The 18006-nt window shown below is 44.2% G+C and overlaps 2 protein-coding genes across 9 annotated transcripts in view; both read left to right on the forward strand.

The window, feature by feature from the left end:
* Positions 1 to 6310, forward strand: part of CASS4 (Cas scaffold protein family member 4) — a 47023-nt gene extending 40713 nt beyond the window's left edge. For 4 of the 6 annotated variants that reach the window (XM_064276232.1, XM_064276233.1, XM_064276234.1 and 1 more), the window contains one exon: positions 103 to 1371. In XM_064276232.1, coding sequence (XP_064132302.1) covers positions 103 to 513 — 411 coding nt within the window. In that variant the 3' untranslated portion in view covers positions 514 to 1371. Of the gene's footprint in view, positions 1 to 102; positions 1372 to 1851 lie in introns of those variants that run through there. The other 2 variants (XM_064276236.1, XM_064276235.1) reach the window with 2 other exon arrangements.
* Positions 6311 to 11201: 4891 nt separating this feature from the next.
* The window catches only part of RTF2 (replication termination factor 2), a 54484-nt gene continuing 47679 nt past the window's right edge, over positions 11202 to 18006 (forward strand). For all 3 annotated transcript variants that reach the window (XM_003419907.4, XM_010599446.3, XM_064276244.1), the window contains exons 1-3: positions 11202 to 11340; positions 15233 to 15327; positions 16803 to 16896. In XM_003419907.4, the coding sequence (XP_003419955.1) occupies positions 11272 to 11340; positions 15233 to 15327; positions 16803 to 16896 (258 nt within the window). In that variant the 5' untranslated portion in view covers positions 11202 to 11271. The remainder of the gene's footprint in view (positions 11341 to 15232; positions 15328 to 16802; positions 16897 to 18006) is intronic.

The following is an 18006-nucleotide window of genomic DNA, read 5'->3' on the forward strand; positions in this document are numbered from 1 at the left end:
CTTATAGACAGTCTTGCAAATTGAGCAAAAACAGGAAAAGAGAGGCAACCACGGGCTGCTGATTGAATCTCTTTCTTATCTATGTTTTCTGCCCTCGTCTAGAATCCCAGCACTCTTCTACCCCAACCTTTGAGTCTGCAGAATCCGGAGAAGAAAATCCACCTTTCTGAACACTGCCGGCTCTATTTTGGGGCTCTATTCAAAGCCATCAGCGTATTCACCAGCAGCCTCAGCAATAGCCAGCCCCCTGAGAACTTCATCACACAGAGCAAGCTGATCATTGTGATCGGGCAGAAGCTGGTGGACACTCTGTGCAAGGAGACCCAGGAGCGGGATGCACGCAATGAGATCCTGGGCTGTAGCAGCCACCTCTGCAGCTTGCTCAAGAACCTGGCCCTGGCCACCAAGGACGCCGTGCTTCAGTACCCCAGCCCCGAGGCCCTGCGGCACCTCCAGGCCGAGGCCGAGACACTGGAGCGACACACACGGCAACTCCGACAGGCCCTGGAATGAGATCTTCCCACCTCCCTCCTTCCCGTTAACCTCAGCCTCAGCTTCACGCCCATCACCTATTCCACTCTGCCCCATGGGACAAACCACGCTGGGGACACACCAACTGGCTACCACAGCCACTGTGCCCAAAGCCTGTATTACAAGTGACTAAGCAATCCCAGAGGAGCCCTGGTGGCCCAGTGCTTAAGCACTTGGCTGCTAATGGAAAGATCAGCTGTTCAAACCCATCCGCTACTCCGCAGGAGAAAGGTGTGGCAGTCTGCTTCTGTAAAGATATACAGCCTTGGAAACCCTATGGGGCAGTTCTACTCTGTCCTATAGGGTCGCTGTAAGTCAGAATCTACTCAATGGCAATGGGTTTAAGCAACCACAGGGCACTGACTTACCCACAGGAGTCAGGGAAGACAGCTGGGTATGAAGTAAGGACCCTGCTAAGTTTGCACAGTGTCAGTGTTTGAAGTGACTTTTCGGAAATCAATTTTTATCTTGGTGAAATGTGTGCACCTTTTCAATCCATTCAACAGTTATTCACTGAGCACCTACTACGTGTCGACTTCCAGGTGCTAGAGGTGGAGCAGTAAACCAGAGGTCCTGCCCTCATGGAGTTTACGGTCTAGTAGAGGAGACAGTCAGTAATGATGAAGAAATACATAAACAATATGCCAGCTGATGATAAATGCTAGGGAGAAAGTAACACAGAGGAAGGGGAAGAGGGCTTATTTTCAAATGATTCATTTCTGTTGCATCTGTTAGAAAACGTAATGCGTTTTTCATTGTGGATAGAATTAATTCTGTGATATTGGTATGAATTATGTACCTGTCTTGCATCAAAAAAAAAAAAAAGAGAAAGAAAGAAAACGTATATATATACCTAAAAAAATATACCTATGTATATGTATATATACAGTGAAACCTGTGAGAGCTGAAACTTGATAGAACTACCTTGTTTTTCCAGGTCTCGCAAGTTTTCTTGCATGGTACAGTCACCACTTTTCTATCACTCGTTTTAGTTGAAAATATTTGCGTTTTCCTTCTCTGACAGGTTTCCATGTTACACAGATTCCAGCTTTCACAGGTGTTACTGCATATATATATATATACACACACATACACACACACATATATATTATTTGCTATTTTATCATAACCTAGTTAAAGATGTATATTTACAACTTAATGTGTTTGTTGGGTTCCCTATTAATTTATTTTTGTACACTATACATTCCGTGTTGATAAATTCAGTATGCTCAATCAGACTGTTGTACTTCAACAGTCTCAAATCTTCTGTTACAGTTTATAATATTATTTAAATATAATTGGTTTCAACTTCATCTGCAGCACCCCTTTCTTTGGAAAAGACTTTGATCCACGTCACCCGTGTTCTGACGCTAAAGTAAGGCCTCCAGTGTTCACTTTTGTCATTCCAGCACTTCTCCCTGAAGCCTGCAGAGAGCTGCAGTAGAGGCCGAGTTCTGTGCACAGCTGGCAGGGGAAAAGCCAGCTGCCTGTGGTACCGCAGCCAGGAAGGTGCTGCATGGACAGGATGCCTCTCTCTGGGCACAGGTCTGGAAGTGGCACCGAGCTGCCCTCAAGTCAAATCACCTCCTCTTCCTCCCCTGACAGCTGTGCCTTTAGCTCAGCGTTGCTATGGTTACATCATCCCTTCACTTCAAGTGAAGGTCCACATCTCTGTGCTCATGTCAGCCACATAAACAGCTTTGCGGCCTGCAAGCGCCACCACACCTCAAATGGCACCAAGTCCAGCTCCCATCTGCTGCTCTGCATCGGGTCAGCCCTGACTCACAGCGGCCCCACGTGTGTCAGACTAGAACTGTGCCCCACAGGGCTTTCCTCAAATGGCACCAAGTCCAGCTCCCATCTGCTGCTCTGCTTCGGGTCAGCCCTGACTCACAGCGGCCCCACGTGTGTCAGACTAGAACTGTGCCCCACAGGGCTTTCCGTGGTGATTGTTCAGAAGTAGATCACCAGGCCTTTCTTCCAAGGGGGCTCTGGGTGGACTCAAACCGCTAACCTTTTGGTTGGCAGCTGAGTGTGTTAACCATTCACACCACCCAGGGACTCTTGCACTTGGTCCCTGAAACCCAAACACATTGCCATCGAGCCTATTCCAACTCATAACGACCCTGAAGGACAGAGTAGAGCTGCCCCACAGTGTTTCCAAGGCTGTGTATCTTTATAGAGACAGACTGCCACATCTTTCTCCCACTGCTGCACTTGGTAAGCACTTTTAAAATACGGTTATTTTTATTGTGTTAGTCTCAGGGTCCTTAAAAATGAATCCTCTCTCCATGAGGCTTGCTTCTCTATGATTGGACAGAGAGACCCTAAAAGACCACGTCCTTTGAATGGCTGTGGTCTGCATCAGTTAGAACTCCTTCTGTTACAAGTGATAGAAAACCATACCCAATCTATCTTCAGCAATAAAGAAAATTCATTGACTCAAGTATCTTAAACTAATCCAGAAGTAGACTGGTTTCTAGCCTGATTAGTTTCAGGGGCTCCAAGAGTGTCACAAAGACCATTTCTCTGTCACACTTTCTCTAGGTTGACACCTATGATTGCAAGGTGCTGTCCCAAGGTATGTCCTTTTGGGTTTATGTCCACAGAAGAAGAAAGAACAAGAGACTTCTCTCTGCAGGTGCCTGTCCCTGAAATTTCCATGATGGGCAGTGGCATGCAGTGCCCAGGCTGACCTAGACCTGAAATCTACCAGACATACAGACACACACTCTCCCATGTGTCCTGAGAGAGACAAAGGGATGGCTCCGTCAAGAACCGTGAACTGTCTCAGATTTTATGCTACTTCAGGCTAATAAGTGAGCTTGCCACAGTTTCATGGATGCTGATAGAAGACAAGAGATTCTGGGGTTGGAGACTAAGGACTCTTATTCCTCCCAGTGTAGCAAAGAGCTGGACCTTTGTCTTCACATCAGTTTCCCACGTCCAAGTCCCAGGGGGGCGATGCAGAGGTGGGCTCAGGTGGATCCTATGCTTATGTCAAAGCCAAGAGACCCAGCATAGGAAACTCCAATCTTTTATAAGGGGATTCAAGCAAACCTGACCAAATTTTGTCTCAGAGGGAAACATTATCTTTATTATATTGGATTGCAAACAAACCTGCCCTTCTGCTCTTGAGGGGTACTCTATCTCTGTCTTCCAAGGGTGTTTGCTTGCTACAAATGTTCTTGAAAAGACAGTCCAGAACAAAATCCTGTCAGTGCATCTGTTCAGCAGACAAGCAGAAATATGAGAAATCCATGGAGAACTGTCTCCCAACAGGATCCTCTAGCAAAAGTCTAGACTGTCGTTGGGAGAAGGAGGGATTGTTGCAGGGAGACGGACAATACATTTTTACTCCTCTGGGCACAATTATTTTTCGCATAATAATAGCCAACATTTATTGAGGGATTACTGCATGCTAGGTACTGTTCTAATGTTTTAGATGTTATAACTCAATCCTCCATTAGTAACCTGCTCTCTAAGAGATAATGAAGAGGTCCTATTGGTTTTAGAACTATACACACACACATATATACATATATATATACACACACATCATGTGTACATGTATACATTTGAAATGAGTTAAAACCAAGGACATTTATTCACAAAGTACAAAACCATTAGGTTTAAATTAATGAAAAATGCTGCTCTTAGCTAAATGTACTTCCTTCCTTTTTTGAAAGAGAGAGTTTATGGGAGGAGTTCCCTCTGATTAATTCAGTAAGACAATTACTTCTGAAAATGTTTAAAACATAGAATAAAACCTTTTTATTTATTTATTTATTTGCTTTTGGCTAAGCCCTTTTGTTTAAACGCTGGAGTTGTGTACCATTTCCTCCCAGTAAGGAAGAGGAAATGGTGGGTAGTACGGTGGTATGGTGGTGGTAGCAACTCGACCACAGTTAAGGTAAACTTCATCAGGAGGATGGTGGTGAGGAGCCTGTTTAACAGATCTTACAGGGTGACAAACCCAGGAGAGTCATGTTCCTGTTTGGTGGTTACTATTTTTTGACAAAACATCTTTTTCTTTTTTTTAACAAGATTTCTTTTTAAATTTTTTGTTTTTCCTGAATGTGCTCCGTGTCTCCAAATGTTACCCCTTTGTGTTTGCACTCACAACAAGGTGAAAAGATGCTATTCCCTTCTGCCTCTTTTTGTTTCGCCCATTCACTTAACAATATTTATTGATCTGCCAGCCTGTAGCTGATTGCTGGAGATGCTGCAGGGAACAGAACAAAGGCTCTGCCCTCATAGCGCCTTCATTCCAGCTGGAAGAGACAGGAAATCAGGGCTGGGACAGGGTGAGGAGAGTAAGGCACTCTCCTCAGATGCAAGATTTGAAGGGTCAGCAAAAAACTCAGCCATCAAGATAAATATTACCAAGATAATATTCTGATGCAATACTTCAGAAAAACAACATTAATGCAAAATGGAATCCAAACTTCCTGGAACCATGAAGGCTGGATGAACCCCCAAGACTACTGCCCTGAGATAATCTTTAAACCAAAAATATTCCATGAAAACAAAAAAGAGCAATGATGAATCTGCAAAGCATCTCACAACATGGATGAATCTGGAGGGCATTAGGCTGAGTGAAATAAATCAATCACAAAAGGGCAAATATATAAGACCACTACTATAAAAACTCATCATAAGGTTTACACACAAAAAGAAACAATTTTTGATGGTTACGAGGGAGGGGAGGAGTGGGAGGGAAAAGCACTAACTAGACAATAGATAAGTGGAAACTTTGGTGAAGAGTAAGACAGTACGCAACACTGGGAAAGCCAGCACAACTTGTGCAAAGCAAGGTTATGGAAGCTCCATAGACACATATGCAAACTCCCTGAGGGACCAAATTACTGGGCTGAGGGCTGTGTGGACCATGGTCTCGAGGAACATCTAACTCAACTGGTGTAACATAGTTTATAAAGAAAATGTTCTACATTCTACTTTGGTGAGAAGCGTCTGGGGTCTTAAAAGTTTGTGAGTGGCCTTCTAATATACTCCACTGATCTCACCCTGTCTGGAGCAAGGGAGAATGAAGAAAACCAAAGACATAAGAGAAAGATTAGTCCAAAGGACTAATGGATCACAACTACCACAGCCTCCACAAGACTGAGTCCAGCACAACTAGATGGTACCCAGCTACTAGCACCTCCTGCTCTGACAGGGATCACAATAGAGGGTCCCGGACAGAGCTGGAGAAAAATGTGAAACAAAATTCTAACTCACACACACACAAACACACACAAAACAGACTTACTGGTCTGATAGAGACTGGAGAAAACCCAAGAATACAGGCCCCGGGTACCCTTATAGGTCAATAATGAAGTCACTCCTGAGGTTCACCCTTCAGCCAAAGATTAGACAGGCCCACAAAACAAAATGTGACTAAATGGGCACACCAGCCCAGTGGAAAGACGAGAAGCCAGGAGGGGACAGGAAAACTGGTAATGGGGAACCGAAGGCCAAAAAGGGAAGTGTGTTGACATGTCGTGGGGTCGGCAACCAATGTCACAAAACAATGCATGTATTAATTGTTTAATGAGAAACTGTTTTGCTCTGTAAACTTTCATCTAAAGTAAGTATAATAAAAAAAAAAAAATTCCGAGATGTCTTCTTTAAACCAAGCAATAATTTAGCATAACTAGTAAAGAATGTCTGCCTTGAGCACTGTGTTCTTTTAATAACTATCTATACGGCATCAAAATGACAACAGCAACTCGAAAAGTTAGATAAGCAAGTTGGGAGGGCAGTGAGTTTTTGCTAATGGGGGAGGGACAATTCGGAAAGGGAGGGTGAGAACGGGCGCACAACTTGAATGCAATCAGTGCCACTGAACTGTACGTGGAGAGACTGTTGAATTGATGCATGTGCTCCTGTATATATTCTCAACGAAAACAAAAAATAAAATAAATTTTAAAAATTAATGTATAAAATACATGATGAACAAAATACAAAAATTAAATTTATAACAGAATGTATGGGAGTGATAAGAGCAATGAAGAAAGATGGAACAAGATGGGGGAATACTGTGATGGGGGAGGGGTGCTCTTTTCTATGGAGAAGTCAAGGGAAAGCCCTCTGAGGAGGGGACCCGGGAGAGTCGCTCAAGGGAGCTAGCCTGAGGAAGTTCGGGGGCAGAGTGTCCCCCAAGAGGAAAGGGCAAGGCAAAAGCCTGTGGAGCCATCAAGGCAGAGGAGGGAGGTCATGTGGCTGGAGCCAAGGAAGGGAGGAAAAAAATGGAGGACATGAACTGGGAGGAGTAGCCAGGGATCAATTCATATAAGGCCTTGTATGTCATTATGATGTGCGTTGGAGTCAATTCTGACTCACAGCAACCCCACATGACAGAGCAGAACTGCCCTGTAGGGTTTTCTAAACTGTAATCTTTACAAGAACAGATCGCCAGGTCTTTCTCCTGCAGAACTGCTGGGTGGGTTCAAACTGCCAACATTTCAGTTAGAATGAAGCACTTAACCGTTGTGCCACTGGGGTTCGTTAAAACGTTAAGGCCTTGCATATTCCTAAAATATTTTGTTTGAATATTTCCCAAAACGACAAATTAGAAGTCATTTTTGTCTTGAATTATCTCAGCAATTGCCACCATTTCCCCCTTTATTTTTAACCCTCTTTTTATGATAGTCTAAGTGTTAAATGATGTTGTACAATTCTTTATAAATCCTAACACAGTTTTTTTTTATGCTAACTCTTAAAATGAGTTACTCTGCATGTCAGATTTTTCCAGACAGAATTTTAAACTGTACCTATGGAAGAGCACATGAGCAGAGCTAACAGGAAATCTAGCCCTCAACAGTTCAGAAGTCTGAAATATGTCAGAATTATTCTGACAAACAGTAGACTACCCTGGGGAAGCATGTGAAGTACTGGTTCTTAGCCTGGGCTTCAGGAGGCTGTGAATGAATATGCGTGTGTTGGTGCAAACAGTTAAGCATGCAACTAACTGAAAGGTTGGCAGTTCAAAACCACCCAGAGGTGCCTCAGAGGAAAGGACAGGCAATCTGCATCTGGAAGGTCACACAGCCTTGATAACCCAATGGAGTGTAGTTCTACTCTGTACACACAGGGTCACTGTGAGTTGGAGCCAACTCAATGATGACAAGAATAATAACTGTAAAATTTTCTCTACGTCAACGGACATTTTTCTGGGGAGTAAATCCGTAGTTTTCATCAAATTCTCAAACAGCTCCGGTGACTCCAAAATGGTTAAGAAACACCGATTCTACTAGAAGGTGGTTGTTTTGGCTTTAATGATTTCTTTCCTTTCCCACCTCCTCAAACCCGCACCTCTACTACAGCCAAGCTGTCTCCTAGGATTCTTGTGAGCGAATATCCTTCATTAGTTCACACAACAAAGGCCAGTGGGAGGATGAAGCCAACAATAAAGACACCTGCTTCCCAGCGCAGCTGTGAGAACCAAATGGCTCAAATGCAACGAAAGCCCTGAACACTGCCTGCACACAGCCAGCCCTTCACGGAAACCAGCTGCTACTGATGATCCCAGGAAAGCATGCCAAAGTCTTAACTGTCTGAGGCACAGAGCAGCCTAGAGACTGATATTCTAAAAGAGGAAACCAAAGAGGAAGAGAGACAGAGGAAAAAAAAAAAAAAAATCCAGCTGCCCGAACACAGCTGGCACCACCAGGTCTCGTCAGCAACTTTTGGAGGTGAGGTTTGTAGCCAGATGGACCTCCATTGAGAAAGTGTCTCATCTTTCACTCACCCAGCTGGGTGACCCTGAGACAAGATCCCTGTGTGTCTGAGTCTTAGGGTTTTCATCTGTAAAGTAGAAGGCAATTATACCCATCTCTTGAGATTGATATGAGGACAAAGTAAGAGGATGCTCCCAATTTGCCAGTGCACGGTGGTGATTTAATAAAGAGCAGCTGTTTTTTCTCCCCAAATAAACTAGGTGAGGGACAGATTTACTTGCTAGAAAAGAGCACTGGTTTAAGAGTCTAAGTATCCTTGCATTTTTGCTATACTCTCTCTATCAGACAGAACCAATCCCAGAATCCATTCTAAGCTCTCACACTTACTAGCTATGTAACCTTGGACAAGTCATTTGACCTTTCCAGGACTTTGTTTCCTTCATCTGTAAAATGGGATACTAATAGTACTTAGTAAGGGGCCCTGGTGGTACAATGGTTAAAGTGCTCAGCTGTTAACCACAAAGTCAGTGGTTTAAATCCGCCAGTGGCTCCACAGGACAAAAGATCTGCTCACATAAAGATTACACCCTATGGGACAGTTCTACTCTGTCATGTATAGGCTTGCTATGAGTCAGAATTGACTCGACATCACACAACAACAACAGTACTTAGCAGTTTTAGGGTCCGCCAAAACTGGGGCCATCACCATATGAGTACTTTCTTTGTGTTTACTGGGTAAGTATGTATTAAGTGTTCTAAAGACTTTTCTAGGCCCTAAGTATGTTATTAGTTGCTGTCAATTCAGCCCTGACTTGTGGAGACCCCACGTGTATGGAGTAGTAGAATTGCACATGGGTTTTCAAGGCTGTGACCTTTCAGAAGCAGACTACCAGGACTGTTTTCCAAGGTGTCTATGGGTGGATGTAAACTGCCTTCCTTTTGGTTAGCAGTCAAGTGCTTCATCGTTTGCACCACCCAGTCACATTGATGAATGAAAAAATGTCCCTATCCTCATGGAGGTTACAACTTGTGTTACTGGCATTAAAATAAATCATAAGCCAATGAGAACCTCTGACTGATTAAAGGATTTATTCTTTTAATTTCCGTTAAATGCAGTAACAGGTAGCCCAAGCTTATAGTTGTTGGACTTTTCACACCCCTGTTTTCTTGGGGGCATACTGGGCAATTGTCACCAAGTGGGGAATGTTATGTTTTCACCTCTTTTATTGTTTCACTTAGGTAAAAAAAAATGAAAGTCCCATGGTAGCATCCGGTCATAAAGGTCTGCCTTATTTGCAGATTAGGAGTCCCTGGGTGGCGCAAATGGGTAAGTGCCCGGCTACTAAAAAAAGGTTATTGAGTCGAACCTACCCAGAGGTGCCTCAAAAGGAAGGCCTGGTGATCCGCTTCTGAAAAGCTGTAGCCACAAAAACCTTATAGAGTAGTTCTACTCTGTACACACGGGGTCACCATGAGTCGGAATCTACTCTGCCACAACTGGCTGGTTATTTGCAGACTAGTAGACACATTTTCCCTTAATATTTGTAATAAGGAACAGATAGAGAGAGGCTCAAGGGCAAGAGAGCAGCCAATCATGGACTTTAGCAGAGGTTTTGCAAGAGATATGTGTTCTCCTCATTGTAGATACAATACAGCCCATCTCTTGTGTAGGCTAATGCTATTCAGCTATATGCATCCTCTCCTAATGGGAGGCAGCTTTGCCTTTCCCTGAAGCATGCTGGGGATGAACCTGGGATGGACTCGGGCTAAGATACAAGGCCCAGAGTGATGTGACTGGGCCAGTTGCCAAGGCCAAAGAATGTCTTAGCAACAAGAAAGAAAAACATCTGGGCCTGGACGTGCAGTCTCTGGGAATGCTGGCTGCCCAAGGACTTGGGAGCAAAAACAATGAGCCTTAGCCCCAGCCAGAATGGCATATAAGCTTATGTCCCCTGCTAGGCAGTTGCAGAGTGCTAAACTGGTCCAGCCACCACCCTGGACCGTCCTGTAAGTAAGCTCCCCTGATAAACCATATGTCACAATCACTGGTCCCAGAGTCTTTCTTTGGTCTCTTAGAGATGCCAACGTTGGGTCCAGATGCTGCTAGGTTGTTACTCAACATCTTGGAAATGGCATGGAGACAGCTGTGAACCTTTTGTGAGAAAAACTTTAATACTATAATTATACCTGCTTCTTACTGGGGGAAAAAGTCATTCCATGGCAATATCAGAACGTTTGAGGGCCACCCTAGTGGCGCAGTGGTTAAGTGCTCGGATGCGAACCAACAGGTTGGCAGTTTGAATCCACCAGCACCTCCACGGGAGAAAGATGTGGCAGTCTGCTTCCATAAAGACTCACAGCCTTGGAAACTCTATGGGGCAGTTCTACTCTGTCCTATAAGGGTCACTATGAGTCAAAACCAATTCGATGGCAATGGGTTTGTTTTTTGTGTTGTTTTGTTTTGTTTTGTTTTGAAAGAGGATTTCACTCCCCTCAATCTCCTACAACATCATTTCACAGATTTGCTGTGACCAAAGGTGGCGCTCCATAGAGAAACGTTCCTTTGAAATACATGATGTGAACTGAATTAGTCGATTCTATTAATATGACTCATTCATCGTGCTGATAAGACGTGGCCCTTTTCCCCAAGGCGCCCACCTTCTAGGTAGGAGCCAGGTCCACACTCACACGAGGTTGGGGGTATGCGGCCATGGAGCGGTGGGCGCCCTGGCCGCCCTCTTGGAGCGTGGGCGAACGACTGTGATTAGGCAGCAGAAACCCAGGGCCGCCGGAAAGAGGAAGGGACAGGCCAGCCCCGCAGCGACCGTACTTGGCGCGAACATTCACCCCGGCTTTGGCTGCCCACGCCGCGGGGCCGCGCCCAGCTCACAGCAACGCTCTCCATGGCAACCGGAGCCTGGCAACAGCGCCACCACGCCCCGCTGCATCGCGACGGGTTGTACGTCACCGCGGCGCGCCGGAAGTTGTCGCCCTGTCGGCCGCGACCCCGGAAGTGCTGTTTGCGGGGTGTTGTGGCTGCTGGGAGTCCCAACTTGCGATGGGTTGCGACGGAGGAACTATCCCCAAGAGGCACGAATTGGTGAAGGGGCCCAAGAAGGTTGAGAAGGTCAGCGACTGGAGAACGATAGGGCGCGGGGGTTGTTGGGGAGTGCGGACGCCTCCAGGGCGCTACGGGGGGCACGAAGGGGGAGCCAGAGGGGTTATGCACGCAGCTGCGCTCATTTACCCCGTTCGGGAACCTCGAAATTAACAATAACTTAGGTCTCCGGTGGTGTAGTGGTTAAGAGCTCGGCTGCTAACCGAAAAGTCGGCAGTTCAGATCCACCAACCGCTCCTTGGAAACCCTTTGGAGCAGACCTAGTTTGTCCTGTAGGGTCGTTGTGAGTCGGAATCCACTCGACGGCAACGGGTTTGGTGGGTAATAATTACGTTTATCAAGTGCTTACATTTGCTAATCACCGCACAAGACGCTTAACATGAGGTGTCTCATGTAATCTTCACAACAGCTCCATAGGGTAGGCGCTGTCGTAAATCCTATCGTTCAGACATTGATACAGAAGCTTAGGAGGGAAAGGTTGGAAGCTATTAAGTGGCAGAGCCAGGATTAGACAGTCTGCAGTTAGTAACCGTCTTCCAAAAAATCTGTCTATTGAGGTTTTCGGGAAATCCAGGTGACGTAGTGGTTAAGAGCTATGGCTGCTAACCAGAAGGTTGGCAGTTCGAATCCATCAGGCGTTTCTTGAAAACCCTATGGGGCAGTTCTCTTCTGTCCTTTAGGGTCGCTATGAGTCGGAATTGACTCCAGGGCAACGGGTTTTGTTAAGCTTTTCATACACTAACTTCATTTCCACCGGATGTATATACCACCCGCATGTGCCAAGCACTGTATTAGGTACTTTACAGACTTTCTAATATTAAAAAATAAAAAGTTTTTCCAAACCTTCTCTTTTCCTGCCTTGAGATTTGGACCTTCTGTTATAAAGTTTCTTACCACCCGGTACACTGCGTTCATAGTTGATTAACGTCTGTCTCCCTGACTGGCGGGTAAGCCTTTGATGGCAGAGGCCGCCTTTTTATCTTTCACAGCTGCCATGGTTTTTGGCACAGTAAATATATTGAACAAATGAATGAGTAAAAAATCCCTCATCCTCACAAGAAATCGAGCAAATTATGTGTAATCATCTCCATGTTACTGCAGGGAAATTGAGTACAGGGAAGTTAATTAACATAACCAAACTCACAGCTTTTAGGTGGTGGAGCTGGGATTCCCATCCAGTTCTTCAGGATCCCAGAGTTAGCACTGGTAATCACTTTTTAATAATAGAAAGTTTGTAAAGTACCTAATACAGTGCTTGGCACATGTGAGTGGCACATATATTCTTAATTAAGCAGCCAGAGAAATCTTTTTAAATGGTAAATCACATATATGACTGCTGTATTCAAAGCACTCCAGTGGCTTCTCATCACATTGAGAATAAAATCCCACAAGGCCCTTTGTCATCAGACCCCTGCCTCTCTTTGCAACCTCACCTCCTGTCCTTCTCTAGCTTTTATTCTGTTCCAGTCACACAAGCCTTTTTGCTCAGCCTGGAGCATTAGTTCCTCAACCTGAAATGGTTCATTTCTTTATTTCATTCAGTTCATCTCAGTTCACTGGAGCTGAAATATTCCTCACTGTATCCTCTTCTGCTGCATGATTTTTCTTCGTAGTGCTTATCATGATATCTATTTTTTTTTTTTTTTTGTCATTCTCTCTCCCATGTGGACCAAACCAAACCAAAAACCTGTTGCCGTCAAGTTGATTCCGACTCCTAGGGACCCATGTGGACAGAGACCTTTTATGTCTTCGTCTGTAACCCCTACTATGTGTCTGGCACATAATTGTTGCTGTTAGGTGCTGTTGAGTCAATTCTGACTCCTAGCGACCCCGTGTAACAGAGTAGAGCTGCCCCATAGAGTTTTCTACGGTGTAATCTTTACAGGAGTAGATTGCCAATTCTTTCTTCTGTAGAGCTACTGGGTGGGTTTGAACTGCCGACTTTTCAGGTAGCAGCCGAGTGCTTAACTATTGAACCAGAAGGGCTCCCTAATAGACTCCTCATAAATGTGTGTTGTATGTAAGAGTGCATGGAAACCCAGAAGACTTCAGGTGGACCCTATAATTGTACCTACACAAGAGGATGAAGCGCTATGCCCTGTAATTGTACCTACACAAAAGGATGAAGGGCTGTGCCCTCTCACCTGACCTACATGTGCCTAGGCTAATTGCAGATAGTTTGCATGGATGGGAGCTTTTACCAAAAAGATATTCAGCTCAGTTTTAAGCTCAGGGCTGAAGAGGAGGAGATTAACAAAAGGCTTGGCAAGAAACAGGTGTCATAAGCTGGCAGAGAGGAAGGAAGAATGATCTGACAACTGGAAATAGGATGGCTTATCACCGTTCATTGAGCACATGTTTCTTGAGTGCTTACCATGTACCCTGTTCTAGGCGCCGGGGCTACAACAGCAAGCAGAGACAGAGTCTTGCCCTCATAGAGCTTCCATTTCTAATAGATATGGAACAACGTACGTAATCACTCATACGGCGTGTTTGGTCTGGCCCAAAATATTGCTCTAGTTTAAGACCTTGCCCTAAAAAGAAAAGAGACCCTGAGGAAAAATGTTTTTCAAAAGTTTTTTGGGGGAAGCAATTCTTAAATCTTTGCATAAGAGTAATTTATCACCTTTCTCCCAATCCCCAGCCCTCCCAACTGATTTGAATCAGTAGAGAACTATGCCTGAAGTAGGTGGGGGAGCCAGAAAGTGGGTCCTCGAGTTCCTGAATGTGGTTTTTTGAACCTGCAAAAAATGTAGTTGGTCTACCTGGTTTGTCGGCAGCCTCTCTTTAGGCTCTACCGTGTCCCTCTTTACAGTGTGGTTTTTGATAAAAGCCATTTCAACTGCCAGACTGGGGACTGAATAGAGAATCAGTTGTAGTAGTGTTTTTGATGTGGCAGCCTGCTTCCGTAAAGGTTTACAGCTTTGGAAACACTACGGGGCAGTTCTTCTCTGTCCTGTGGGGTCACTAGGAGTCAGAATTGACTTAGCAGCAACAGGTGTGACAGAGAGTAGTGATTTGGAAAAAAGAAGAAGCATGGTCTCTAGAGCCAGCCAGCCTAGGTGCTTTATTCCTTTGCTCTGTGACCTTGGGCAAGTGAGCTAACCTCTTGGTGCCTTGGTTTCCTCATCTACAAAGGTAAGAACACTAACTCCTTGGGTTTTTATGCAGATTCAGAAGGTTAAGGTGCAGAAACTGCTTAGCACATTGCCAGGCACATGGTAAGTACTTTAGCAGTTGTTGCTGCAAAAACGAAAACTTAAGGAGCTTTTCTCTTCCTGTCTTCTCCCAAATGTACCATCCTGTTACATTTATTCAGGCCTGGTGTTTTAGGAACGGGACATGAAATAGCATGTAGCTTAAAATGTCATTTGAGGGCTGTGGAAGGGCCTATCTCGATTTTCATAGCGTGGATAAAGGTTTGATGTGCACCCTACTGAACAATTTGCAGAAAACATTTTTGTTAAATTGACGATTTTATAAAGGATTTAGTCTCGTGCCGAACTTTTTAAAAAATGCTTATCTTTTCAGTTCTTAGTCTTTCAGTTCTGCTACAGCTCTGAGCCTTTCTCATCGTTAGACTGTGCTTTTTTTCCCCTGGGCAGCCTCCCTAATTTCTATTAAGACACAAATGTGAACATTTATAAATAGTTTGCATAAACAATTTAGTGCTTTGATGTAAACTGTTTCTTCGTACTTGTCATGTTTTAAACAGGCCTTTATTGGATATAATATCAATTACTTAGGGCTTAAAATTGCAGTTTCATGTATCCCTATCTTTGATTCGAAAAACGAAAGTCACTGCAGTGTAGTATTACTGAAGAAATCTTCACACGTGGATCTGTCAAGCCTGTGCCTTTCAGAGGTGGAAATTAACTGAAAGGAATTTTTCCCCCCTTAGGTTGACAAAGATGCAGAACTGGTGGCCCAGTGGAACTACTGCACTTTAAGTCAAGAAATATTGAGGCGACCGATAGTTGCCTGTGAACTTGGCAGGTATGTTTCATTTAGGCAATCAGAAAGAGCTGGTTAAGCGATTTTGAAGGCAATTTTAATGTGTAAATGCAGTTTTTGACTAATCAAATGTGAATTATCCCAGGCAAATTGGTGAAGCCTGGGTTAACATTGGAAACCCTGGTGGCATAGTGGTTAAGTGCTACAGTTGCTAACCAAAAGGTTGGCAGTTCAGATCTACCAGGCGCTCCTTGGAAACCCTATGGGGCAGTTCTGCTCTGTCCTATTTGGTCACTATGAGTCGGAATCAATCGACGGCAACAGGTTTGGTTTTTTGGGGGGTGGGGCGGGGGGTTAACATTCCTTGTCTCTAAGCATATTTCTGCACTTCCCTAATCGAGTTGACTCAGTGAACCCATGGGTTGAAAACTCAGGTGCCAGTAGGAGCTAAGTCATAAACGTAAATGGACAAAGGAGCCACGTGAGGCACAGTCCAGAATGGCAGCTGCCACCCAGCTCCAGACAGTTCCTGCTTTTGAAGAATGTGGGCCTAGTGTTCCCAGGTCTTCTGATTTTGTCTTGTTTTTTCAAGAAGAATTGAAAGTATGTACCTTTACATTAAATCTTCCAGTTTTTAAGCACTCGTTGAGGTCACATCCATCCTTCAGACTGGAGAATAGTTTCTTTCATTGTATGCTCTGGAAGTAGTTGAGACAGAGCGAAATTCACTTAATTTTTTATTTTTTAATTGTGGTAAAAATATGCACATCAAAACATTCTCCAATACAGCAGTTTCAGCATTTACAGTTCAGCGACGACACTGATTACTTTCTTCCCATTGGACAAGCGTTATCACTGTCCTTTTTAAAGTATTAACATAAAGTCAGTACACCCCAAGCAAAAGTTTCCCCTTGTCCCCTCTCTCCCACCCCTGTAACCATTATTAGTCTTTATGTATTTGCTTATTTCATGTGAGATCACACAGTCTTTTTGTGACTGACTTATTTCGCTCAGCGTGATGTTTTCAGGGTTCATCCATGTTGTGATATGCATCAGGACTTATTTCTCTTTATGGCAGAGTAATACTCCATTGTATGTGTAGATCATGTTTTGTTTATCCACTCATCTGTTGATAGACATTTTGGTTGTTTCCACCTTTTGGCTGTTGTGAATCGTGCTGCAGTGAACATCGATGGACAGGTTTCTGTTTGCATTTCTGCTTTCATTTCTTCTGGGTGTACACCAAGGATTGGGATTGCTCAGTCATGTGGTAGTTCTGTGCTCAGCTTTCTGGGGAGCCACCAAACTGTTTCCCACAGCGACTGTACCATTTTCCATTCCACCAGCAATGAATGAGAGCAACGTTGACTTTGCCATAACGCAGGGCATTTCTATTTCCAGATGTAAATGACTTTGGGTCATGGTCGACATTGCATCGGTTTTTTCTTCCTCCTTTGGTTTGGTTATTTGCAGGTTGATTGTTGCCGTCATGTTTTGATTAGTCCTTCTTGTTGCAGACTTTATAACAAGGATGCTGTCATTGAGTTTCTGTTGGACAAGTCTTCTGAAAAGGCTCTTGGGAAGGCAGCATCTCACATTAAAAGCATTAAGGTAAGACTCGTGATTCCAAAGTGTCCCAAGAGTGTCAGCAGTTGAGGCTTATTTTATATAATTTGTGTACATTAAAGACGGAACCCAGAAATCTGGGGTTCCAGCCCTGCTCAGCCGCCTAATGAAGATGGAATCTTCTGCAAGTCACTGAAATCTCAAGCCAGAAGTTTCTACACCTGTACTTTTGCATTGTAAAGCTGCTTTGATATAATAGGTGGGAAATTGCTTTGAAACTTCCTAACGTTCTATGTAAGTGTTGGGAGGCGTTGTTTTTTTTTCACTTGTAAGTCAGCTACTTGAATTTTTGATTTGGAAGACAGTTTCATAGAATTAGAGAATTTTAGAGGTACTTGTTGTTATGTGCTGATGAGTTAATTCTGATTCATAGAGACCCCATGTGATAGAGTAAAACTGTTTCATAGGGTTTCCCAGGCTGTTATCTTTGTGGGAGCAGATTGCCAGGTCTTTTCCCCCATGGAGCAGCTGGTGGATTCAAACCGCTGACCTTTCAGTTAGCAGCTGAGCAGTTAACCTTTGCACCACCAGAGCACCTTTAGAGGTTGGCTACCTCCTGCTGATTAGAAGCTCGATTGGCAGTTAAAGTTCTTTCATAAAAGTAGAAAAAAAATTTTAGTAAGTGAAGTTTATTGAAAGGACAAAGCGTTTTAAGTCTGGTCAATGGGAAAAATACTTAGAAGAGTATCGCGAAGAATTTGAGAACACCACGCCAGTCCAGCCCTCCATCTCCCAGGTGAAGTTGCTGCTGTGCGTGACTCACCTGAGCCACAGGGCTGCTTAGTAAAGTGCCTGAACCAGAACCCATATCCTCGGATTCTAGTCTAAGAGTGTGGGTTCTCGCTTCCCCCCCCCGCCCCCCCTTTTTTTTTTTGGTTTAAACTATATCAGACCTTCTGCCTGGATTCTTGGGCTAGTTACAGGATATAGGAGATGTTCGTTTCAGGCAAATTCAAAGTTCTTAAATGTAGCTCATGGTCGTCCTGTAGAAACAATCGTCCTGTAGAAACAATCGGTGATTTTAGTCACCGTTTCCTCACTAAGAAAAGCTCTGCATTAGCTCCACCCGTAAAGGAACTCCATCTTTCCCTGCTG

The sequence above is a fragment of the Loxodonta africana genome, chromosome 24 (assembly GCF_030014295.1).
Source record: "Loxodonta africana isolate mLoxAfr1 chromosome 24, mLoxAfr1.hap2, whole genome shotgun sequence".
In the NCBI taxonomy this organism is placed as follows: domain Eukaryota; kingdom Metazoa; phylum Chordata; class Mammalia; order Proboscidea; family Elephantidae; genus Loxodonta; species Loxodonta africana.